At 38.5% G+C, this 19,382-nt stretch overlaps 3 protein-coding genes across 3 annotated transcripts; 1 reads left to right on the top strand and 2 right to left on the bottom strand.

The window, feature by feature from the left end:
* On the top strand, window positions 1-2,920 carry LOC122664882 (pentatricopeptide repeat-containing protein At1g08070, chloroplastic-like). The gene is made up of 2 exons (XM_043860905.1): window positions 1-1,550; window positions 2,335-2,920. Exons 1-2 carry the CDS (start codon window positions 1-3, stop codon window positions 2,840-2,842), a joined length of 2,058 nt encoding a protein of 685 aa, XP_043716840.1. The 3' UTR covers window positions 2,843-2,920.
* A 4,840-nt stretch (window positions 2,921-7,760) lies between these two features.
* On the bottom strand, window positions 7,761-10,272 carry LOC122664883 (intracellular ribonuclease LX-like). The gene is made up of 4 exons (XM_043860906.1): window positions 10,088-10,272; window positions 9,773-9,928; window positions 8,520-8,718; window positions 7,761-8,210 (listed from the first exon to the last, which is right to left on the bottom strand). The coding sequence occupies exons 1-4, from the start codon at window positions 10,187-10,189 to the stop codon at window positions 7,963-7,965; spliced, it is 705 nt and encodes a 234-aa protein (XP_043716841.1). The 5' UTR covers window positions 10,190-10,272; the 3' UTR covers window positions 7,761-7,962.
* A 6,830-nt stretch (window positions 10,273-17,102) lies between these two features.
* On the bottom strand, window positions 17,103-18,757 carry LOC122664884 (ribonuclease 1-like). The gene is made up of 4 exons (XM_043860907.1): window positions 18,588-18,757; window positions 18,307-18,462; window positions 17,828-18,026; window positions 17,103-17,522 (listed from the first exon to the last, which is right to left on the bottom strand). Exons 1-4 carry the CDS (start codon window positions 18,687-18,689, stop codon window positions 17,275-17,277), a joined length of 705 nt encoding a protein of 234 aa, XP_043716842.1. The 5' UTR covers window positions 18,690-18,757; the 3' UTR covers window positions 17,103-17,274.
* Between the last annotated feature and the right edge of the window lie 625 nt (window positions 18,758-19,382).

The following is a 19,382-nucleotide window of genomic DNA, read 5'->3' as shown; positions in this document are numbered from 1 at the left end:
ATGAACAACACCCGGAGTACAGTAAGATGTTTAACCTCAAAGTCTCTTCTTGTTCTTTCTCTCTTAGATTCATGCAAGAACATGACGGAGCTCAAGCAAATCCAAGCCCAAATCATCAAAGAAGAAAACCCTTCTCCCTATGAGGTCTTAATTGCAGTTGAAAGGCTAATCTCTTATTGTGCTGTCTCACCTAATGGAAGTTTAGATTATGCCAAAGCCCTTTTCAATCAACTATCAAACCCAACTGTCATTTCTTGGAACTTTCTTATAAGAGGTCTTTCCACAAGTAAAAGTCCACGGGAAGCTATCTCATTGTATCAAACTATGCACAACAGAGGTTTTCAACCCAATAATTTTACCTTCCCTTTTGTAATCAAAGCATGTACTGAATCGAGCATGACTTCATTCAGAGTTTTGGTTCATACCCATTTGGTAAAAATTGGTCTTGAAGCAGATTCTTATATCCGTAGCTCCTTAATTCATATGTATGCGAATGATGAATATGTAGATGATGCGAAACAAGTGTTTGACGTGTGTTCTGATAGAGATGTGGTTTCTTGGAATGCAATGATTGATGGTTATGCAAAATATGGTAAAATGGAGCTTGCTTTATCCGTGTTTGAGAAGATGGTCTGCAGAGATGTGATTTCTTGGAACACGATGATTAATGGGTATAGTACAATTGAGAATATTGAAGATGCAAAGAGACTATTTGGTGAAATACCTGAGAAAAATGTGGTTTCTTGGAATTCTATGTTGGTAGGGTATGTCAAATCTGGGGATATAGAGGCTGCCCGTGGAATTTTTGGAATGATGCCTCGAAGAGATGTAGTGTCTTGGAATGCAATGTTGGCATGTTATGCACAGAGTGGCCGCTCGAATGATGCTCTCTACTTGTTTGATGAGATGCAGGTTCTAGGTATAAAACCAACTGAGGCAACTATGGTCAGCCTGTTATCAGCTTGTGCTCATTTGGGTGCTTTGGATCTTGGGGTCCGCTTACACAAATACATTGATGACAACAAAATAGCAATCAACACCATCCTAGGGACTGCACTAGTAGACATGTATTCTAAATGTGGAAGCATTTCCAAAGCAGCACATATATTCTGTTCTATAAATTACAAAGATGTTCTTGCTTGGAATACCATTATAGCTGGCATGGCCATGCATGGTCATGCCAAGAAAGCATTTCATCTCTTTACACAAATGCAAGTGGAGAATGTGGTGCCTGATGATATAACATTTGTTGCTATGCTTAGTGCATGTAGCCATGCTGGGATGATTAACGAAGGTCAGAGACTATTGGCTACAATGAGCACCACATATGATATTGAGCCAAAGGTTGAACATTATGGGTGTGTCATTGATCTCCTTGCTAGGGCTGGCCTTATAAAGGAAGACGTTAAACTGATTGCGACTATGCCTATGGAGGCTAATGCTAGTGCATGGGGAGCACTGCTTGGAGGTTGCAGAATACATGAAAATATCGAGGTAGGGGAGGTAGTGGGAAAATGCCTTATCAACCTACAACCTCATCATAGCGGCCGGTAAACTATCTTTTCTCATGCCTTTTTCTTAGATATTTAAATACTCAATCTCATATAGAAAGTCTCCAAACTCAAAGTAGACTCATTTGGATTCTAGATATTGATAATATAAGACTCCAGATAGATAAGATTCTTTCATGCTATTTCCACCTGGGACCATGAGTTTCACATGCTTAAGTTTAGAAAACCTCAGCTTCCCTTAGCTTGGTCAATCTAATTAAGCATGGGCCAAGAGAGAAATTTAGTGTATGGGATTATATATATAATACGACAATATAAAGGTCTTCAATGGAGCCTAATATGAGCTATGGTAGGATAAGAGAAAAGTTGCACACATGTAGGTCACTAAGACTGACAATTACATGGGTGCAGCGTAAGAGATCTGTGAACTGTTATGTTAAACGCAGACCTGATTAAGTAATCATAACTATACTCTCTCAAATGCTTTTCTATAATCAGAAGAAATATGATCTTGAGATGCCTTGAGGTTGCATGGTTATGAATATTTGATTGAAAGCTTGGGTGGTGGAGATCTCCCAAAAAATACTCCACCCAGCTTCGTGCATGTGCCTAGGATCAATTTGTTGGGAAACGGGATCAATTTGGTGTCAATTGATCCTATGTGCTGATCCAAATAGTGGGTGTTCGGGTCAGTTGATCCTTTGTTAAATCAAGTAGCATGAACTAATCCTACTGGAAGTTAAGCATGCACTTGCCTTTAAATGAAAAATCGTAAATTCATACAAATCAGTAATCTCTTTTCACTTCTCTTGAACTTCAACAGCTATGTCATCCTCTCAAATTTATATGCTACTGCAAAGCGATGGGATGATGTGAGAAAGGTGAGGAACCTGATGAGATCCAAGGGGGTTGCTAAATTGCCAGGAGTAAGCATGATAGAGCTGAAGGGGATTGTGCACCAATTTGTAGCCAGTGATCGGTCCCATCCAGAGTCTGACCAAATTTACAAGAAGTTGTCAAAGATCTCTACACAGCTGAAAAACATACTTGGGTACTTACCAGATACGCTGCAGGTTTTGCTTGACATAGAAGAAGAGGAGAAAGAGCATGTTCTACTTGTTCACAGTGAGAAGCTAGCCATTGCTTTTGGGTTCATACACTTGGGCCCTCTAGATCTGATTAGGGTAGTGAAGAACCTTCGAGTTTGCAGTGACTGTCATACTATCACAAAGCTGATTTCAAAGGTCTATGGTCGAGAAATAATAGTGAGGGACAAGAATCGTTTCCACCAATTGAAAGATGGTAGATGTTCTTGCATGGATTATTGGTAGATATACAAGATTTGCATGTGAAACAGAGAATCAATTGGATGTTGGAGAGTGGAGCTTGCAAAAAGGATGCACGAAGACCTGATGAGCTTTTGTGACCAAGTGGTCACAGGTTCAAGTCTGGAAACAGCCTCTCTGTAAAAGCAGGGGTAAGGCTGCATATATTATGACCCTCTCCAGACGCCGCAATGGGGGGAGCCTTGCGCACTAGGTATGCCTGAATACCTGATGAGCTTTTCTTTCCTGGACAAGGGGTTAAATACCAAGTGGTATTTTCAGCATGGTTGCATTTAATATTCAACTCACATATAACCATTTGATTCATTAGAAGAATGTTGTTGAAGAACTGAGGTTTTTGTCTTAAAAAGCACCATATTCTGGTGCTCTAAAGTTTAAGAGTTTGCATTCTTCCAAAGCTTTAACTTATCACTAACTGGGTCCTGACTGAGACTCTCTTACACTTGGGAGAGATTAAGTTAAACAAAGTTGTTGTATAGACAAGGCCACCCTATGAAACCATGTATTGTTTGGATGTCTCATGCTTTGCTTGCTGATATGCAATGTTTCATTATATCCAGGTCGAATGCCCTTTGCTACATAAGTTAGAGATCTTTGTTGATTACAGGTAGATGTTTACATCACTTCCTATGGGTCATCCGAGAAACACACAGGATAAGCTAAAGCAGTTGAAGTAGTTTGATGTTGATATGATATACCAGTGAAATTAGAGAAACTTCTTGATATGATCTCTAAAAACTTTGGCTTGCATCCGGTGTGAATTTCAGGACGGCCACCTTATACTTGGCTCGCCAAAGTGACTAAAGTTAAAAAAAGTGGAAATGAAGATAGAATTCTGATATGGACATGGGAGTTGATGTTTAGTGAAAGCCTCTGTCCACTATAAGTGAAAAAGAAACTTGCAAATGATGTTTGATCAGCAGGGGGGAAAGGCGCAGGGTTGCTAGAGTTTTGGATATGACAGCTGAGGAATTCTTATGCTTGAAGGCTTAATGCGTATCTGTTAAATGTCTTTAGATGAACTGGTCAGCATGCAAGTTGATAGAAATTTTGAGACGACCATCTGATCAGTTTGGTCAGAACCTTGACCATGTGTTTCCTCTAAATTCAAGTACTTTTTACCCAAACAATTGATATGGTGCTTCTATGAGAAGTGATCTATAAGATTTATGGGAGAGGGTTCCCTGCACTGGCCGAGTGCAGTTTTTGGCTAACAAGAGAACCCCCTTTGGAATTTGACAAAAGGGGGAGAGGGGCATTTATGACATATCACGCCCACATAGACAATGATCTGCAAGGGGCTGTATACAATTTCATTTTTGAGCTGGCGGTGTACAAAACTTTTTCCCCAGATTTTTTTACAAACTCTTTATTTTTTATTGAAAAGAGGAAATAGGGTGATTCATAATTGCCATGTTATTCTGAAGGCCAAAAGGGATTCTGATGTTTACAAGTAATCTTGGTTAGTTTGAAATAGTGGTTTTTTTTTTTTTATGAAAAAAAATTTGGGACACTTAGAGAATCTATTTTTTACATTGGTTAGATAGAAGTCTAGAACCTGAGCACAATTGGTTCCATCTAGGGATTTGTTTAGATATTACACTCCCAAGATTCTATTATCAACTATTGCTAGTATCATGCATGAGAGAAGCTCCCAGGGCCAATCTTGACCCTTTCACCACCCATCACAAACTCTCCAAATTACACAAAAGCCCAAGCTGCAATTATTAGATTGTGATTATTATCTTCCTTCACAGATCAAGATTTAGTGTTCAGGTGGGCACAAGTTGATCTTTATTTTTAGGGAGTTAGGGTAGAGTTCTAGGTCTGAGATCCATTTGTTTATTTATTTATTTAGGCTATCCTACTTATTTGCCTAATGGGACTTTGGCTATTAACTACAAGAGAATTTACCACTACCGGAGAGAGAGAGAGAGGGGGGGGGGGGAGTACCGAAGCGGGTGCCTTAATTTGTCACAAATATGCAACCAGGAGAATCGATCCCTTGACTTCCTGGGAGCGATGCATTCAATCGGCATGCCACCAACCAACCGACCAATCGCTTGTTTGCCCATTTGTTTAATGGGTAGAGGTTTAATTGGTGAATGATTGCATTTGTCTAGCTGGCTGGAAATCTGCGTTGATGGTACATATACAATTATACATCAAATTATCATGCATACGGTCAAAAGACAAGGCCAGCCCAGCCTTGCCTAGCCTGGAATGACAAAAATAGGGATTTCCAAGGTCAATCAGGACCAACCTGGCCTAGAGTTAGGCTGGGTTGGTAGGGCTGGCTTGGGTTGCAATATCCCAGCTCCACCTCGGATTAGGCTGGGCCTAGTTTGAGCTAAGGGGACCTAAGATTGGTCAAGGGTTTTAAAAAACCAAGCCCAACGTGGTCCGATTGCACCCCTAGTAACCACAGTGAGTCCATAAGTGAGGATAATATAAGCCCACTAGTTGATTTCCAGCGCTGTGTGCACTGGGTGCATGGGTTTAGACCCACATTGGGTGTGTGAGTGTGGTGTGTGTTATGTATATCCGTCCCCCTTGGGTTCCACTTGTGAAATGATCAAAACCCCCCTTGTTTTGCTGGGTTGGACCCTTCAGCTCTCACCACGGCTGGAGGAGAGCCAGATCCTATGTAGGGAGAGAAGCAAAGAAAAAAGGAGCCAAATGCATGTAATACTAGGAAAGGAAATAGGTGCATAGGGAGAGACAGGAAGAAAAAAAGTTAGGTGGAGCTTAGCGTTCTAAAGTTCTTTGGTGCTATGGATTCAAGGAACGGTGCAAATCATGCAGATTTTTTGCTTTATTGATGCAGATCATATAAGTTTGTGCAAGGTCAATGGTGATCAAGTTTGTTAAGATTGATAGCAAGCATTAAGGGAAAGATCGTGCAAATCAAAAGAAGATAAAATGTTTAATTTTAAAATAGAAAATTTTAATGGACATAATAATGACTTCACCTTATGGAAACATGTAAAGAATATTCTTGTGTGGGAATGGATGGTCAAAGTTCAAGTATTCAAACAAATCGAACAAGATAAGTGAGGATGATTGGCTAGAGCTGAGGGATCTATTAAACAATTCGATTTAATTGTATTGTGGGTAATACTCTTAATAAGGTCATCTGATTAGCGAATTAGAACGTAGTTTAGGCAAAACTAAAAAGTAAGTGTTGTAGGTATATGGGGATACAGACAGCCAGTTTGGGGTGTTTCTATCCCAAAGCGTAGCCACTCACAGTCAGAAGAGGGAAAATAAGTATAGGGAGTCGTCACCTAGATAAGGTTTAGGACCCATAGTATCTCGCCCTTTCGTGGGAGAGAATGAACTTCAATGGATAGCTTTGGTCTACATAGATCTTTTAGTAAGTGTTAGGTTATCGACTGAGAATGTGTTAGGCACCCAATCCACCTGATGGAAGGCTCTAGTCACCTTCTATTTGGACTTAAATGTTTAGTACATGATACTACTAACCATGGAAGAAAAACTCGATCGAAACTTGTCGAAACCACCGAGTTAACTCAGTTTAGCAGGTTTCCGAGACAAGTTGAAGGAGGATTTTATAAAATCCCTGGATTCGATTGGATTTCGATGGTTTCGACTAGTTTTGGCTATATTTCGATGGTTTCGACACATATGTCCATCGAAACTAGGACAGACAGGTATTTATGCCAGAAACCAGGCCAGACACTTAGCTATATCTAATATCAATTAAGTAAATATTTTTGTATTTGTATTATTCATAGATAAACAAATACCCCTCTATTTGAATCCAATAAAAATAGTTAAAAAATAAAATTCCAAAAAGAAAAAAAAATCAACCTCCCCAGCTCAAGAATAAAAACTAGATTTTTGACAATAGGTGCAATTATCAACTTTCTAATGCTGGGGTTTTCTCAAATCTAAAAATTCTATAAATCTTAATATGGTAAAACAGTGCTAAAAATCAAAAGTGCGGTAAAATATTCATTTGTTTTGATGTTCAAAAAATTATTTTCATTCAGAGCGATTTTCACAGCATTCTCTCACATCAAATTAAGTTTGACCAGTATATAACTCCTTCAATATAAATCAGATTTAAGCAATCGTGGACTTATTGTAAAACTATCAAAACAAAGCTTTCTAACAAATCCAAGATTGTTTAAATCTCATTTATATTGAAAGAGTTATGTTCCGGTCAATCCTTATTTGATACCATGTCCAAGAATAATATACAGTATCAAACTTGGATCAAAACCACAAGTGATATTTTTAGTATTCTCTATGTGAAACTAATGCATGGATTGAGTTTAAAATGTCAAAAATAGGCAATACAACAAGAATAAGGGCAAAAAAACTACTTCTAGGCCTCGAAACCAAGGTTCGAGTTAGCCTGGAGAAAGTCCCAGGTTTCGACCGAGATATGATCGAATTGAGATGAACTCAGTTTCTGGCTGGTCGAAACTCAAGTTTTAGAACCTTGCTACTAACCAGTCTTGTATACTATCATGCATTGAAAGAAAGTGCAAAAGCTGACCCTAATCTAGGAGATGGATATATGATAACATATGGATCCTGTTTTCACAAGGATGAGCGTATAGTTTTCATCAAACTCTACCATCTGGGAGAAACTTGAAGAAGCCATAACCTTGCTACCCTACAAGATAAGAAATCCTTTGGTCAGTGTGTAGGATAATACACCAGATAGTAGGGGCTTGTGGATAAGGATAAACCCAGAGATGCAAACATTTTGTACAATGGTAGAGATTGCAATCTGGTGGTAAATCGTCAACCTCTTCAATAGTTAGTTATTCTTATAGATTGCTCCAAGGATATTAATCTCTACATTTTTCTATTTTAATTTTATTTTTTTAGTTTCCATAATAAAAAATGCTCATTGGGCAATGAAGAGATTTCTATTTTTTTTTATAAGAGAAATTTATTGGAAAATAAGAGGAAGTTGACAGGTAAGAAAGCCCAAAGCTACAAAAAGCCCAAGCAAAACAATGGTAAAGGGTGAGACCTGCTCTTTTTTTTTCTTAACATTTAGAGCTTCTTATTAGCCAAATAAGCTAATGGATTATGAAGACAATCTCTATTATAGTTCTATGTGATCAGAATTCATCTCTTCCGTGTGATCCGAAACGAGGGAATTCAATTTTCCCACCGCAGCGGCTACTTGGGGCAACTGGGCACTCAATGAAGTTAGACCCAGAATTGTCTACACACAAGTAAACCTGGTAGAGCTGATGGTTCCTTTCTCTATCAACATTGCATTCAATTCCAGGAGTGAATCCAGTGGCTTCTTTTATGGCTTCCTTAATACTTTGTACGCTGTAAAACCTCCCATCTGGTTTGATTCCTGCAATATTTTTGCCACCAGGTGCAATCAACAATTTAGGAATGAAGAATAATTGCAAATTCTCTATATAAGAGCTTCTAATGGGCTGGGCTGAATTGGGTAATTGATGAATTGTTAAATAGGTCCAAGCACCAAGTCAGCCCAATATAGAAAAAATTAGGCCTCAATTTGTCATGGGCAGGTCTGAGTTTGCAGTCTTTGCTATTTCTTTTTACACCAAGACTTAGTACTTGAGCCCAGCCCAGCACAACCCAAGTTTTGTTATTAAAGATTAACCAGGGGATTAGTGTGTAATTTGTTAAAGTATACCTGCACTCTCAAGGGCTTGGAGCAGGTTCACTTGTTTCTTGAGTTTGAGAGCTGCTTCGAAGTATCCATGTTGATCAAAGACAGATTCTGCGCAGGTCCCATGTTTCAACCATTCATGTGACCAGAATTTCAAACCATCACTGCTTGGGCAGGCAAGTGTAGGCCAGTTTGCTTCCAGACTACTGGTCAGGTCTGAGATCTACATGTATAAAAAAAGGAAATTAGAGGAAGAGAAATTATATGAGCCAATATATGGGGGCTTAGCTCTTATAATTAGTGAGTAAATATGTATGTAGCAGAAGTACTCTCCAATGGAAATACAAAATCTCTCTGTGTAACAGTGCCAATGGGCTGGACCTATATGTTCTAAAGAAGATATAATGCTAGCCCATCTGAAATTGGAGGGAGAGAGAGTTCAAATTAGTTGGGCATTCTACAGAAGCCCATTAATTTGAAAGATGTTAAGGCCCATTGATAATTGACCAAATTTTTTTTCCGATACTACTCTCTTATATCATAGTTTAAGGCCTGCATGATATCACTTCTATTTTTTGAAACATGATTCTATTCTAGAAATGACTTTTTGTATTTCTGTTACTGGGCCATATTTTTGGGTAAAAAAACATGTTTTGTAACACATAAAATTTCTATTTCTTGACCAAAAAAGAAACAAAAATGCATTTGTTATGCACAATCATTTTTGTTTCCAGAACTTCTATAAAATTTAAAAAATACCATTAAATACCCAAAAATCTGGTGGAGGTGGAGGTGGAGGTTGAGGAGGAGGTCGGGGTGGTGGCAGGTGGAGGAGGTGGTGGTAGAGGTGGCAGGAGTAGTGGAGGTGGTGGCGGCGTCAATGGTGGTGGTGGTTGAAGTCGCATTGAAGGTGGCGTTTTGTTTTTTTAACATGAAATTACTGTGTTGCCCATCAAATTAAGCTTGTGCTCATTAAAGGACAATTCCCCCCTTATTTCTGGCACAGAGAAGCTTCAAATTGTAGCTTCTATTTATCAATTTCTCAGTAACATTTTTGTCCAGATTTATTTTCAAGAACAAAAAAATGAACCGGTGTTAACAAACAAATTTCTCTTATTTTTTTGTTCCCAGGAACAAAAAAAACAGAGAAATAGAAAAACAAAAGTATTATCATGCAGGCCCTTGACTTCTCAATTAAGACTTAGGATTGAATAGAGAAGAAGAACATAGGAACAGAAAGTGAAAAGGTGGTGCAAAAAAAGGAAGGCAGAGAGTACCTCAGATGCAACAAATCTGGTACTGCTATCGCAGTTAGAGGGATATGTCCCATCGTCGTAGTTGGGCCAAAGCCCATGAATGCCAAAGTCTGCATCTGGCTTTCCTGTTGTTGGGTAGCAACAGCTTCTCTTTGTATCACAGTAAGACCCTGGCCACTACATCAAAAAAGTGAGAAAAAAAACCATGAAAAGAGCTATTGAACTATATCTAAAAGAACCCAATTAAGATAATTTAGTGTAATCTGGAAAGTAAAAACTGATATTGTAGTTAAGTAAGAAAACCAAAAAAACAGTGGTTCTCTCTTGTAAACTGACCTGTTGAACGAAATAGAAGAAATCAAAATCCTTTGAAGCACACACAACTTTCAGAAGTTGTATCACAAGAATAGGAATTAGAACTCTGAAACTGGTTTTCATGGTTCTCTCTTTTTCTCTTTATTTCTGTTTCAATCTTCTTGTATGGGTATTGCTTGATCAGTTGGGTGAGGAGGGAAGGATTCTTATGTGTGTGTATTGCTTGTTTGGTTATCTTTAAAGGTTTGGTTATCTTTACTTATAAGCAAAAACCAAACCTTGTTGTAGGAATATTCTACTAAGTATATACTAACGTGTCCCACTTATTTTATACACATTGCTTGATATAACGTGCAGTGCTGTACTATTCTTTTTTTATTTTTTTTGCATAGCTTTTATTTTCTAATCTGTTCTTTAAGAGCTTTTTTGGGGAGTCACTATAGTTGGTGCATTTTGATTAGATAGTAATAGTCTTAAAGGAAAGAAGACTTCATTATCAACTCTTTATAGCTTAGTTGTGATGATGACTTGTGGGATTTATAAAGAACTAACTAATTTATGATGACTTGAAGGATATGCTAACTATTTTATGGATGAGAGATTTTTATAAACTTTAATTAAATCTCATATAGGGCATAATAAGTTGCTTAAAGCATATTTTCTTTCCATTAAAAAAAAATCCCATAGCTAGGCAACAAGGTGAGCAGATCTTTATGGAAATATATTGCAATAGAACCTCTTATTAGTTAAAACAAACACCATGAAACACGAATAAATAAAATAGAGAAAACAAACCTTAGAAAAAATTTCATTCGGGTCGTCAATGCTGGAGTGGGTCATTCCTCGAAACGGGTACAAAAATTCGAGACACACATAACAAGTAGCAATTAGTAATAAGGAGAAAGAGAACTATAAGTATGACATTTTCAACTATTGTGGATGAAAAACATAGATAATCCACCATGGCTGATTTTGGAGCTGAAGATTTAGGGTTTCATAAGCCCCCAAAAGGAAAAAAATAAAAAAAATAAAAAATGTGGTTTCCCATATTGTCCATGTGTAAGAGGGAATCTTTACATCCACTCCCATCAATACTATCGGATTGCATTAAAGAGGAATAATTTTGGTTTTATCAATTTGTGTCACATGGTCAATTAGTGACTAAGGGTGTAAACTGCAATTTTCTTTGCTTGATTCCCAAGGTGGAAAATGCCAGAAAGGTAGGACAATTCCGCCCTCTTTGCTTGGGAAATTTATTTTTTAAAATTATTCCCAAAATTTTAGCGATCAGACTGTCATCTATTCTGCACAAGATGATTTTAATTGAGCAAGGAGCTTTTCAGAAGGGTAGAGTTATATTTGAAAATATCAGAGTTGCATCGGAATTGACAAATTTAATGGACATTCAGAAAGCATTTGACACTTTAGAGTGGAATTTTTTGTTTGATGTTCTCAATGCCTTTGGGTTCTCTTATACATGGATTCATTGGGTGTGCCAAATTCTCCAGACAACCCGAATCTCAATTTTGGTCAATGGAGGTCCAGTTGGTTTCTTCGGAATGGAAAGAGGATTGAGACAAGGTGACCCTCTGTCACCTCTTCTCTTCATTATTGCAGAGGAAGTTCTATGCAGAGGTCTTAAGGATATGCACAATCGAGGATGGCTTAAGCCTCTTCCAGGTCCAAGACAGGTGACAACTCCCACCCATCTTCTTTATGTTGATGACTTGTTCATTTTTATGAAGGCTGAGTTAGCAAATGTTAGAAGAGTCAAGTTTTTCTTTGAAGGCTATGGGGACTATTCTGGTCAAGTGATTAACCTCGCTAAAAGCAAGGTCTTCTTTGGTCGAATTGCGGCTAATAGAAGACAGAGACTAGCTTCGACTCTTCAAATTCCTGTGTGCAAATTCCCTACAAAATATCTTGGTGTGATGCTGATGACGGGAAGGGTCAAGAGAGACATTATCCAACCATTGGTTGATCAGTTTAAACAAAGACTCGCATCCTGGAAGGGTAGGCTCTTATCTATGGCGGGACGCATTGAACTGGTTCGGACTGTAATGAGCAGCATTCCAGTTCACAACTTTTCAGTCTACCTATGGCCAGTGGGTGTTGTGGAGGTAATGGAAAGATTGATACACAATTTCATCTGGACAGGTAATGCAAACAGTAAAAGGGCGATAACAGTCCGGTGGGAAAAGTTGTGTATGCCCAAGAAAGAGGGAGGACTTGGTGTCAGACGTTTGCGAGATCTAAATTTGGCCCTGATTTCAAAGCTAGCGTGGAACATAAAAACGGATCAATCTTCCCTGTCAGCTTTTTTGAGAGGTCGCCTTGTACAAGCAGATGGCAAACTCAAAACCACGGTAGGTACATCTACTCTTCTACCTGGTCTTAAGAAGGTTTGGACATTTGTTCACATGGCTGAGAGGGTGGAAGTAGGAAATGGAACCTCTATAAGTTTCTGGTATGACAAGTGGCTGAACAATCAAAGTATGGTGGAGCTTGTTCACCCTTCGCAGATTCCGAATAAACTAAAGGTTGTAGTTGCGGATTTTTGGGAAGGAGAATCCTGGGCTTTTCCAATAGCGCAAGATCCCGAGGTTCAGAATTTATTTAATAATGTGCTAGGCAGTGGGATCTCATGCCACAATGGTCCAGATAGCAGATTCTGGTCGCACACTACTTCAGGAACATTCACAGTAAAGAGTGCTTGGAATGCTTTGAGAACCAAGGGTGCTGAAAATAGTTGGGCTACAATAGTTTGGAATGCTGATCTGCTGCCCCGAATCAGTGTTTTTGGGTGGTGTCTTGCTCACGCTGCGCTCCCAACTGATGATAAAGTGAGACACAAAGCAATCCCTTTGACCTCTAGGTGTGAGCTTTGCAATGCGGCAAGCGAAGCGATGCAGCACCTGTTCCTCGATTGCAACTTCTCGAACAATGTCTGGAGGGAGTTGATGTATGTATTTGATCAAGCGTGGTCTGGTTTTCCATCCATTGAGCGACTTTTCTCTTGGTGGCGCAGGAAAACTAAGACGGTGCCCCTCCCTAAGGCATGGGGAGCTCTGCTGCTCATATGTTGCCATAATATTTGGTGGGAACGCAATAGACGCCGACATGAAAATGCGAGAAGAACCCCAACCGATTTGGTAAAGTCATACCTCAACGATGTTGGGGAGAGATTTAGGGGAAAAGGAGTGCATGTAAGAACTATCCGGGAGCTTACCTTGACTAGAATGTTGAAGATTCCCACTCTTAGGCCACTTGAAAGAAGAATTATTGAAGTGAAATGGAGAAAACCACATTGTGGGTGGAAGAAATTGAACATTGATGGATCATCTCTAGGAAACCCAGGTTCAATCGGGGTTGGAGGAATCATTCGTGACCATTTAGGAGCTGCTCTCTTGTGCTTTGCAGAGTTTCAAGGAGTTGGTTCATATTTCTTGGCAGAGATGAGAGCTTTTTTCACTGGAATTAAACACTCCAGCGAGCTGAGCATTGACAAACTATAGATAGAATGCGACTCTGAAGCAGTTATCTCATCCATTGTTACACGTAAGATTCCATGGAGTTTTATGCGATATTGGAAGAAGGCAATCGGTTATCTTGATTCTATTGAATGGCGCATCACCCATTATTTCAGAGAGGCTAACTCGGCCGTAGATTCCCTTGCTAACCATGCGACGAAAAGGAAGGTTTTCAGTAGCTGGACTGTCCCACCTACGTTCATTTCCAAACTGTATATTAGGAAGCGCTTGAACGGCCTTCCTATAGATTTACGTAGCCTCATTGTAACTTTTTTCTTCATCTAATATACTCTTTGCTGACCTTTAGCCAAAAAAAAAAAGGTCACATGATCAGCAATGGGGAATAGATTACTCTTTCCCACAGGTGAAGGAAAACTTAGTCCCTTGAGAAATCTATTCTAAACAAAAAAAAATTAGTTTATGTGAGAGTGGTTTCCCCTTACCCAAAAAATAAAAGAGTGGTTTCCCACGTGTCTGCGACAAATATAAAATACATTAACATCGATTGCAACCAGCTAAGGCATGATGCTAATAATGGACCCTCCTCTCTATTTTTTATTGTGTTCTAGTGAGGTCCCCACCCCCCCCCCCCTCAAAGGCCATAGTTGTTTTCCTTTTCACATTATCAACCTTGTTTATATTATTAATTAAGGAAAAAGAAAAAAAGAAGCACATGATGCTAGTTTGTAGATTCTTGTGCACGACTTCTTAGCTCCCACTCCCACTCAACCTCCCACTCATTGATCTCACGTTCTCTCTCCTCAATAAGTGCACTCCCTATTAGATGATCTTACCCTCCCTCTTTATTGGTACAAAACCGCACTTTGGCATTGTATGAAATCCGCATTCGTTTTACCAAAAAAAAAAATTTCTTCTTTCATTAATTAAATAAATATTGAAGATTGTTTGAAGTGGAAGAGCCATCTGGGCAAAAGATAACATATAAAATAATCTATAAAGTGATAAGTTGTTACTTGTCGTTATAAGAGTTGTCTTTGCAATGGAATTTGTTTTCTATCATATGTAATATTAAATTTAATGACGAATTTTATAGTAAAAAAAAGGGTTTACCAGTCCACAAGGCTCCCGTCACTATTGGGTCTGGGGAGGGTCATAATATACGCAGCCTTACCCTTGCTTTCAGAGAGAAGCTGTTTCTAGACTCGAATCCGCGACCACTTGGTCACAATGGAGCAACCTTACCATAATATTACATTTAACAACAAATTTTATCGCAGTCATATATAAATATTTTAAACAATGGAATATTTTTCCGTCGTTTAAAAAAAACAATCGATGCACTATTTTATCATCATAAGTGGTTATGAAGACAAGTTATTTACGATGGAACATTACCGTCGTTAAAAAAAAAACTGTTAGAGACTTTCTTTTTTTTTTTTTTTTTTTTTTGCAACGGAAAATTGTTGTTGCAAAAACCTGATTGTTTTGGCATACAAAGACCTCCATATCTGCATCATCAATTACTAACAAATATCAAAAACCACTAGAAAACTGCTTTTATTGAAAAGCATGGTATATCTGAAAATGTGCTTATTGTCCATGAAGTATTCCACCGTATGAAGTGCAAAAGAATGGAAGTGGTTACCTAACATCTTTCAAATTGGATATGAGAAAATTATATGACCGAATAGAATGAAACCTCCTTACAACAACACTTCTAGATCGAACTGAGCCTCTATGAAAAATAGGTTCACCTTATCCATCAATGTGCAAGCACATTTTTCCTTGACTTCCCAAAAATCTGTGCAAGGCATTAAAGTTCGTAGGAATAGCCTACAAGTTATCCATTCCTTTTTAACGGATGACGGCTTGTTGTTCCTTTGGCCGACTCATAGCTCTCTCTAGCATCTCAAAAGCCTCTTAAGACTTTACTATGATAAATCTAGGAAGATAGTAAACTTTCAGAAGTCATCAAATACAATCAGTCCTAATACTCTGGTCCATTTGCGCAGTATTTTTGCAAGGAGTGTGTTATTGGTGAAGTCTGATTTTTGATCCAGATGTGTCGTTGGGATCTTTAAAGGGCCATTTCGGCCTCGAAACGATCTCGGATTGCCGAAAAATGGCATACTTCCCCGCCAGATGCAAGGAGTTGTGTTGGGCTCGTCGAGATCTTCAAAACGGTATATTTTGGGATATATGTTATGTTTTGATCCAATCCTATCCGATTTGGCAATTTCTGGGTCTAGGAATATTTTTGTACTTCCTCGGGTTAGGGCTTCTATATATAATGTTCTTATCTCTGAGAGGGCTGTATGAGAGGTTTTGTAACATTTCCAAAAGATAGTGAAATATGTTCTTACCCCCCAACAAGAGGATTGAAGCAAGGTGTTCCACTCTCTCCTAGATTATTCATTGTATGTTCCGAGTGCCTCACATCTTTGATTCAGTGTTGGCCTCCCAAAAATCTGTGCAAGGCATTAAAGTTCGCAGGAATAGCCTACTAGTTATCCATTCCTTGTTCGCAGATGACAGCTTGTTGTTCCTTAAGCCGACTCATAGTTCTCTCTCTCTCTTTGGCATCTCAAAAGCCTCTTAAGCCTTTACTATGATGCATTTGGGCAAGTAGTAAAGATTCAGAAGTCAATGAATACATTCAGTCCTAATACTCTGCTCCAATTGCGCAGTAAATTTGTTAGGATTGTTTGGATGGTCACATCACTCTTGGGAAATAATTAGGCTCTCTACTAAGACTGGAAAAAAACAAAAAGATCATCTTCCAAGATATAAGTGACCCAACACCTAACAACCCTTTTGAGCATAGATAAGCATTCTAAAAGGTAGAGCCTTATTTTTAGAAGGCTTGTTGTGGATTGTAGGAAATGATATAGATATTTAGATTTAGAGTGACCATGGGTTCCTTCCCTATAAGGATATAGAAGTGAAATCTCCTTGGCCTCCTCTTTATACAGTTACTTGGGTGTCAGAGCTTATTACTAATGATTCATACCCGAATATCGTGTTGAGAAACTTTTTCCTGCAACTTGAAGTGGAGGTAATTCTCAAGATTCCCCTTAGCTCTTAGAACTCCCAGGGCCGGCTCTTTTGGGACCCACATCCTAAGGAATTTTTCTCTTTTTAAATCGGTTTTTGGCCTAGTGCCTCCCTTACTCCCTCTCAATCCATCCCTAGCTCTAGAATCAACATAAGTCCAAAGGCAATGTGGAAAATTTTGTGCAAATCAAAGGTGCTCCCAAATTGATGGTACTTTTTTTTTATGAATAATACTGACAATGTTTGCGCTCATGCTATTTTTACGTGGGATTTGAATCACCCTTACTTGGGCCTTTGGAATAACTCTTTCTTTAAAGATCTTCTCAAGAGTGATGCTACTTTTTTGCCCAATGAGACTTTTAATGAAATTGCTTTTTACCTAATTCCTTAAAGCAATAGTTTATATACCATCAATAATTACTTGTTAAACCTTTATCCTTGTAGTAAGTGGGCACCAATGCTAACCGGTCACTGGAGAGAATCTTTTGTTATTAAAAACAATTTTATTGAAAGATAAAAGTAAGTTGGAAGGCTAGAAAGCCCAAAGCTACAACAAAGCCCTTAACAAAGGTAAAGGGTGAGACAAACCAAATTGTTACAGCCTGCTCTATTTTCTAACCTATAGAGTAAGCTAATGGATTATATTATGAAGACAAATCTCTATTACAGTTCCATGTGATCATTTGATCCGAAAGAAGGGAATTCAATCTTTGAACCGCAACGGCTACTTGGCGCAACTGGGCACTCAATGAAGTTAGACCCAGAAGTGTCTACACATAAGTAAACCTGGTAGAGTTGATGGTTCCTTGAGCTATCAACATTGCATTCAATTCCAGGGGTGAAACCAGTGGCTTCTTTTATGGCTTCTGTAATTTTGTCCACGCTGTAAAACCTCCCATCTGGTTTGATTCCTGCAACATTTTTCCACAAGGTGCAATCAAGAATATAGGAATGAAGATAAAAATTGCAAGTTCTCTATACAAGAGCTGCTAATGGGCCGGGATGAATTGGGTAATTGATGAATTTTGAATAGGTCCAAGCAACAAGCTAGCCCAATATAGACAAAATGAGGCCTTAATTTGTGATGGGCAGGCTTGATTTGCACTTTTTGCTACTTCTTTACACCAAGATTTAGTACTGGAGCCCAGCCCAGCACAACCCAAGTTTTGTTATTAAAGATTAACAAGGGGATTAGTGTGTAATTTGTCAAGTATACCTGCAGTTTGAAGGGCTTGGAGAAGGTTCACTTTTTTCTTGAGATTGAGAGCTGCTTGGAAGTATCCGTGTTGATCAAGGACAGATTCTGAGCAGGATCCATGTTTCAACCATTCATGAGACCAGAATTTCAAACCATCACTGCTTGGGCAGGCAAGTGTAGGCCAGTTTGCTTCCAGACTACTGGTCAGGTCTGAGATCTACATAAATTTGAAAAGTTAATTAGAGAAACAGAAATTATATGAGTCAATATATAGTGGAAATTATTTGTGTGAGTGTGTGTGTGTCCAGTTAGGCATTCTACAGAAGCCCATTAGCAACATGTTGAGGCCCATTAAGAATTGACTTCAATTTTTTGCTGATACCTTTCTCTTATATCTTAGCTTAAATTCTCAACTAAGTCTAAGGATTTATTAGAAGATGAACAGAAGAACAGAAAGGGGAAAGGTGGAGCAAGCTAGAAAGGAAAGCAGAGAGTACCAGAGATGGATCGAATACGGCATTGCTATCGCAGTTAGATGGATATGACCCATCATCGTAGTTGGGCCAAAGCCCATGAATGCCAAAGTCTGCAGCTGGCTTTCCTGTGGTTGGGTAGCAACAGCTTCTCCTTGTATCACAGTAGGACCCTGGCCACTACATCAACAAAGGTAAAGAGAGAATGAAAGGAGAAATCAAACTAAATGCAAAATAGCCAAACAGAAATTTAGTCTAATCTGGAAAAGGGAAAAAAAAAATTGGTTCTCTCTTGTAAAACTAACCTGTTGAACAAAATAGAAGAAATCAAAATCCTTGGAAACACATAAAATGGTTAGAAGTTGTATAACAAGAAAATGAATGAGGACTCTGCAACTGGTTTTCATGGTTCTCTCTTTCTCTCTCTCTCTCTCTCTCTCTCTCTCTCTCTCTCTTCTTGTATGGGTTCTTTTGTTTGGGTATTGCTGGTTTGGTTATCTTTACTTATAAGGAAAAACCAAACCTTGTGATAGGAATATTCTACTTGGTATCTTCTTGGTATCCTACTTATTTTATACACATTGCATGACAAAACGTGCATTACTATATTGTTTTATTTTTAGCATAAATATTTTTTCCTGTTAATCTCTCCCTCCCTTTTTCTAATCTGTTATTAAGATTTTTTTTATTTGGGGGGAGGGGTGGGTTGGGAGTTTCTAGAGTTGGTGCATTTTGATTAGATAGTAAGTAATAGTCTTCACTGCTTACAGCAAATTAGTGATCACTTGTAAGATTTGTAAAGAGTTTATCTATAGTGACTTGAAAGATATACTAACTAAGGGATGGATGAGTTTGCCTACATTCAAAGATTTAATTAGAGCATTTTATAAACCTTAGTTGAATCTCATATAGGGGCATAAGAAGATGCTTAAAGTGTTGAGGGTTGTTGTCTTGTATTCTGTGGTTTAGTTTGGTTGGTGAGCTGTTTTGCAAGGGTAATTTAGGAAAAAAATTGTATCTCCTTCTTTTCCTTTTTAATTGAAGGCAATGTGAATTATCAAGGTTAACGGGGAATTCTTTGTAAACAGAGAGATAAGAAG

The sequence above is a fragment of the Telopea speciosissima genome, chromosome 6 (genome assembly GCF_018873765.1).
Source record: "Telopea speciosissima isolate NSW1024214 ecotype Mountain lineage chromosome 6, Tspe_v1, whole genome shotgun sequence".
Classification (NCBI taxonomy): Eukaryota; Viridiplantae; Streptophyta; class Magnoliopsida; order Proteales; family Proteaceae; genus Telopea; species Telopea speciosissima.
Note: the sequence above shows the minus strand (reverse complement) of the source record. Positions and strands in the feature narration are given on the sequence as shown.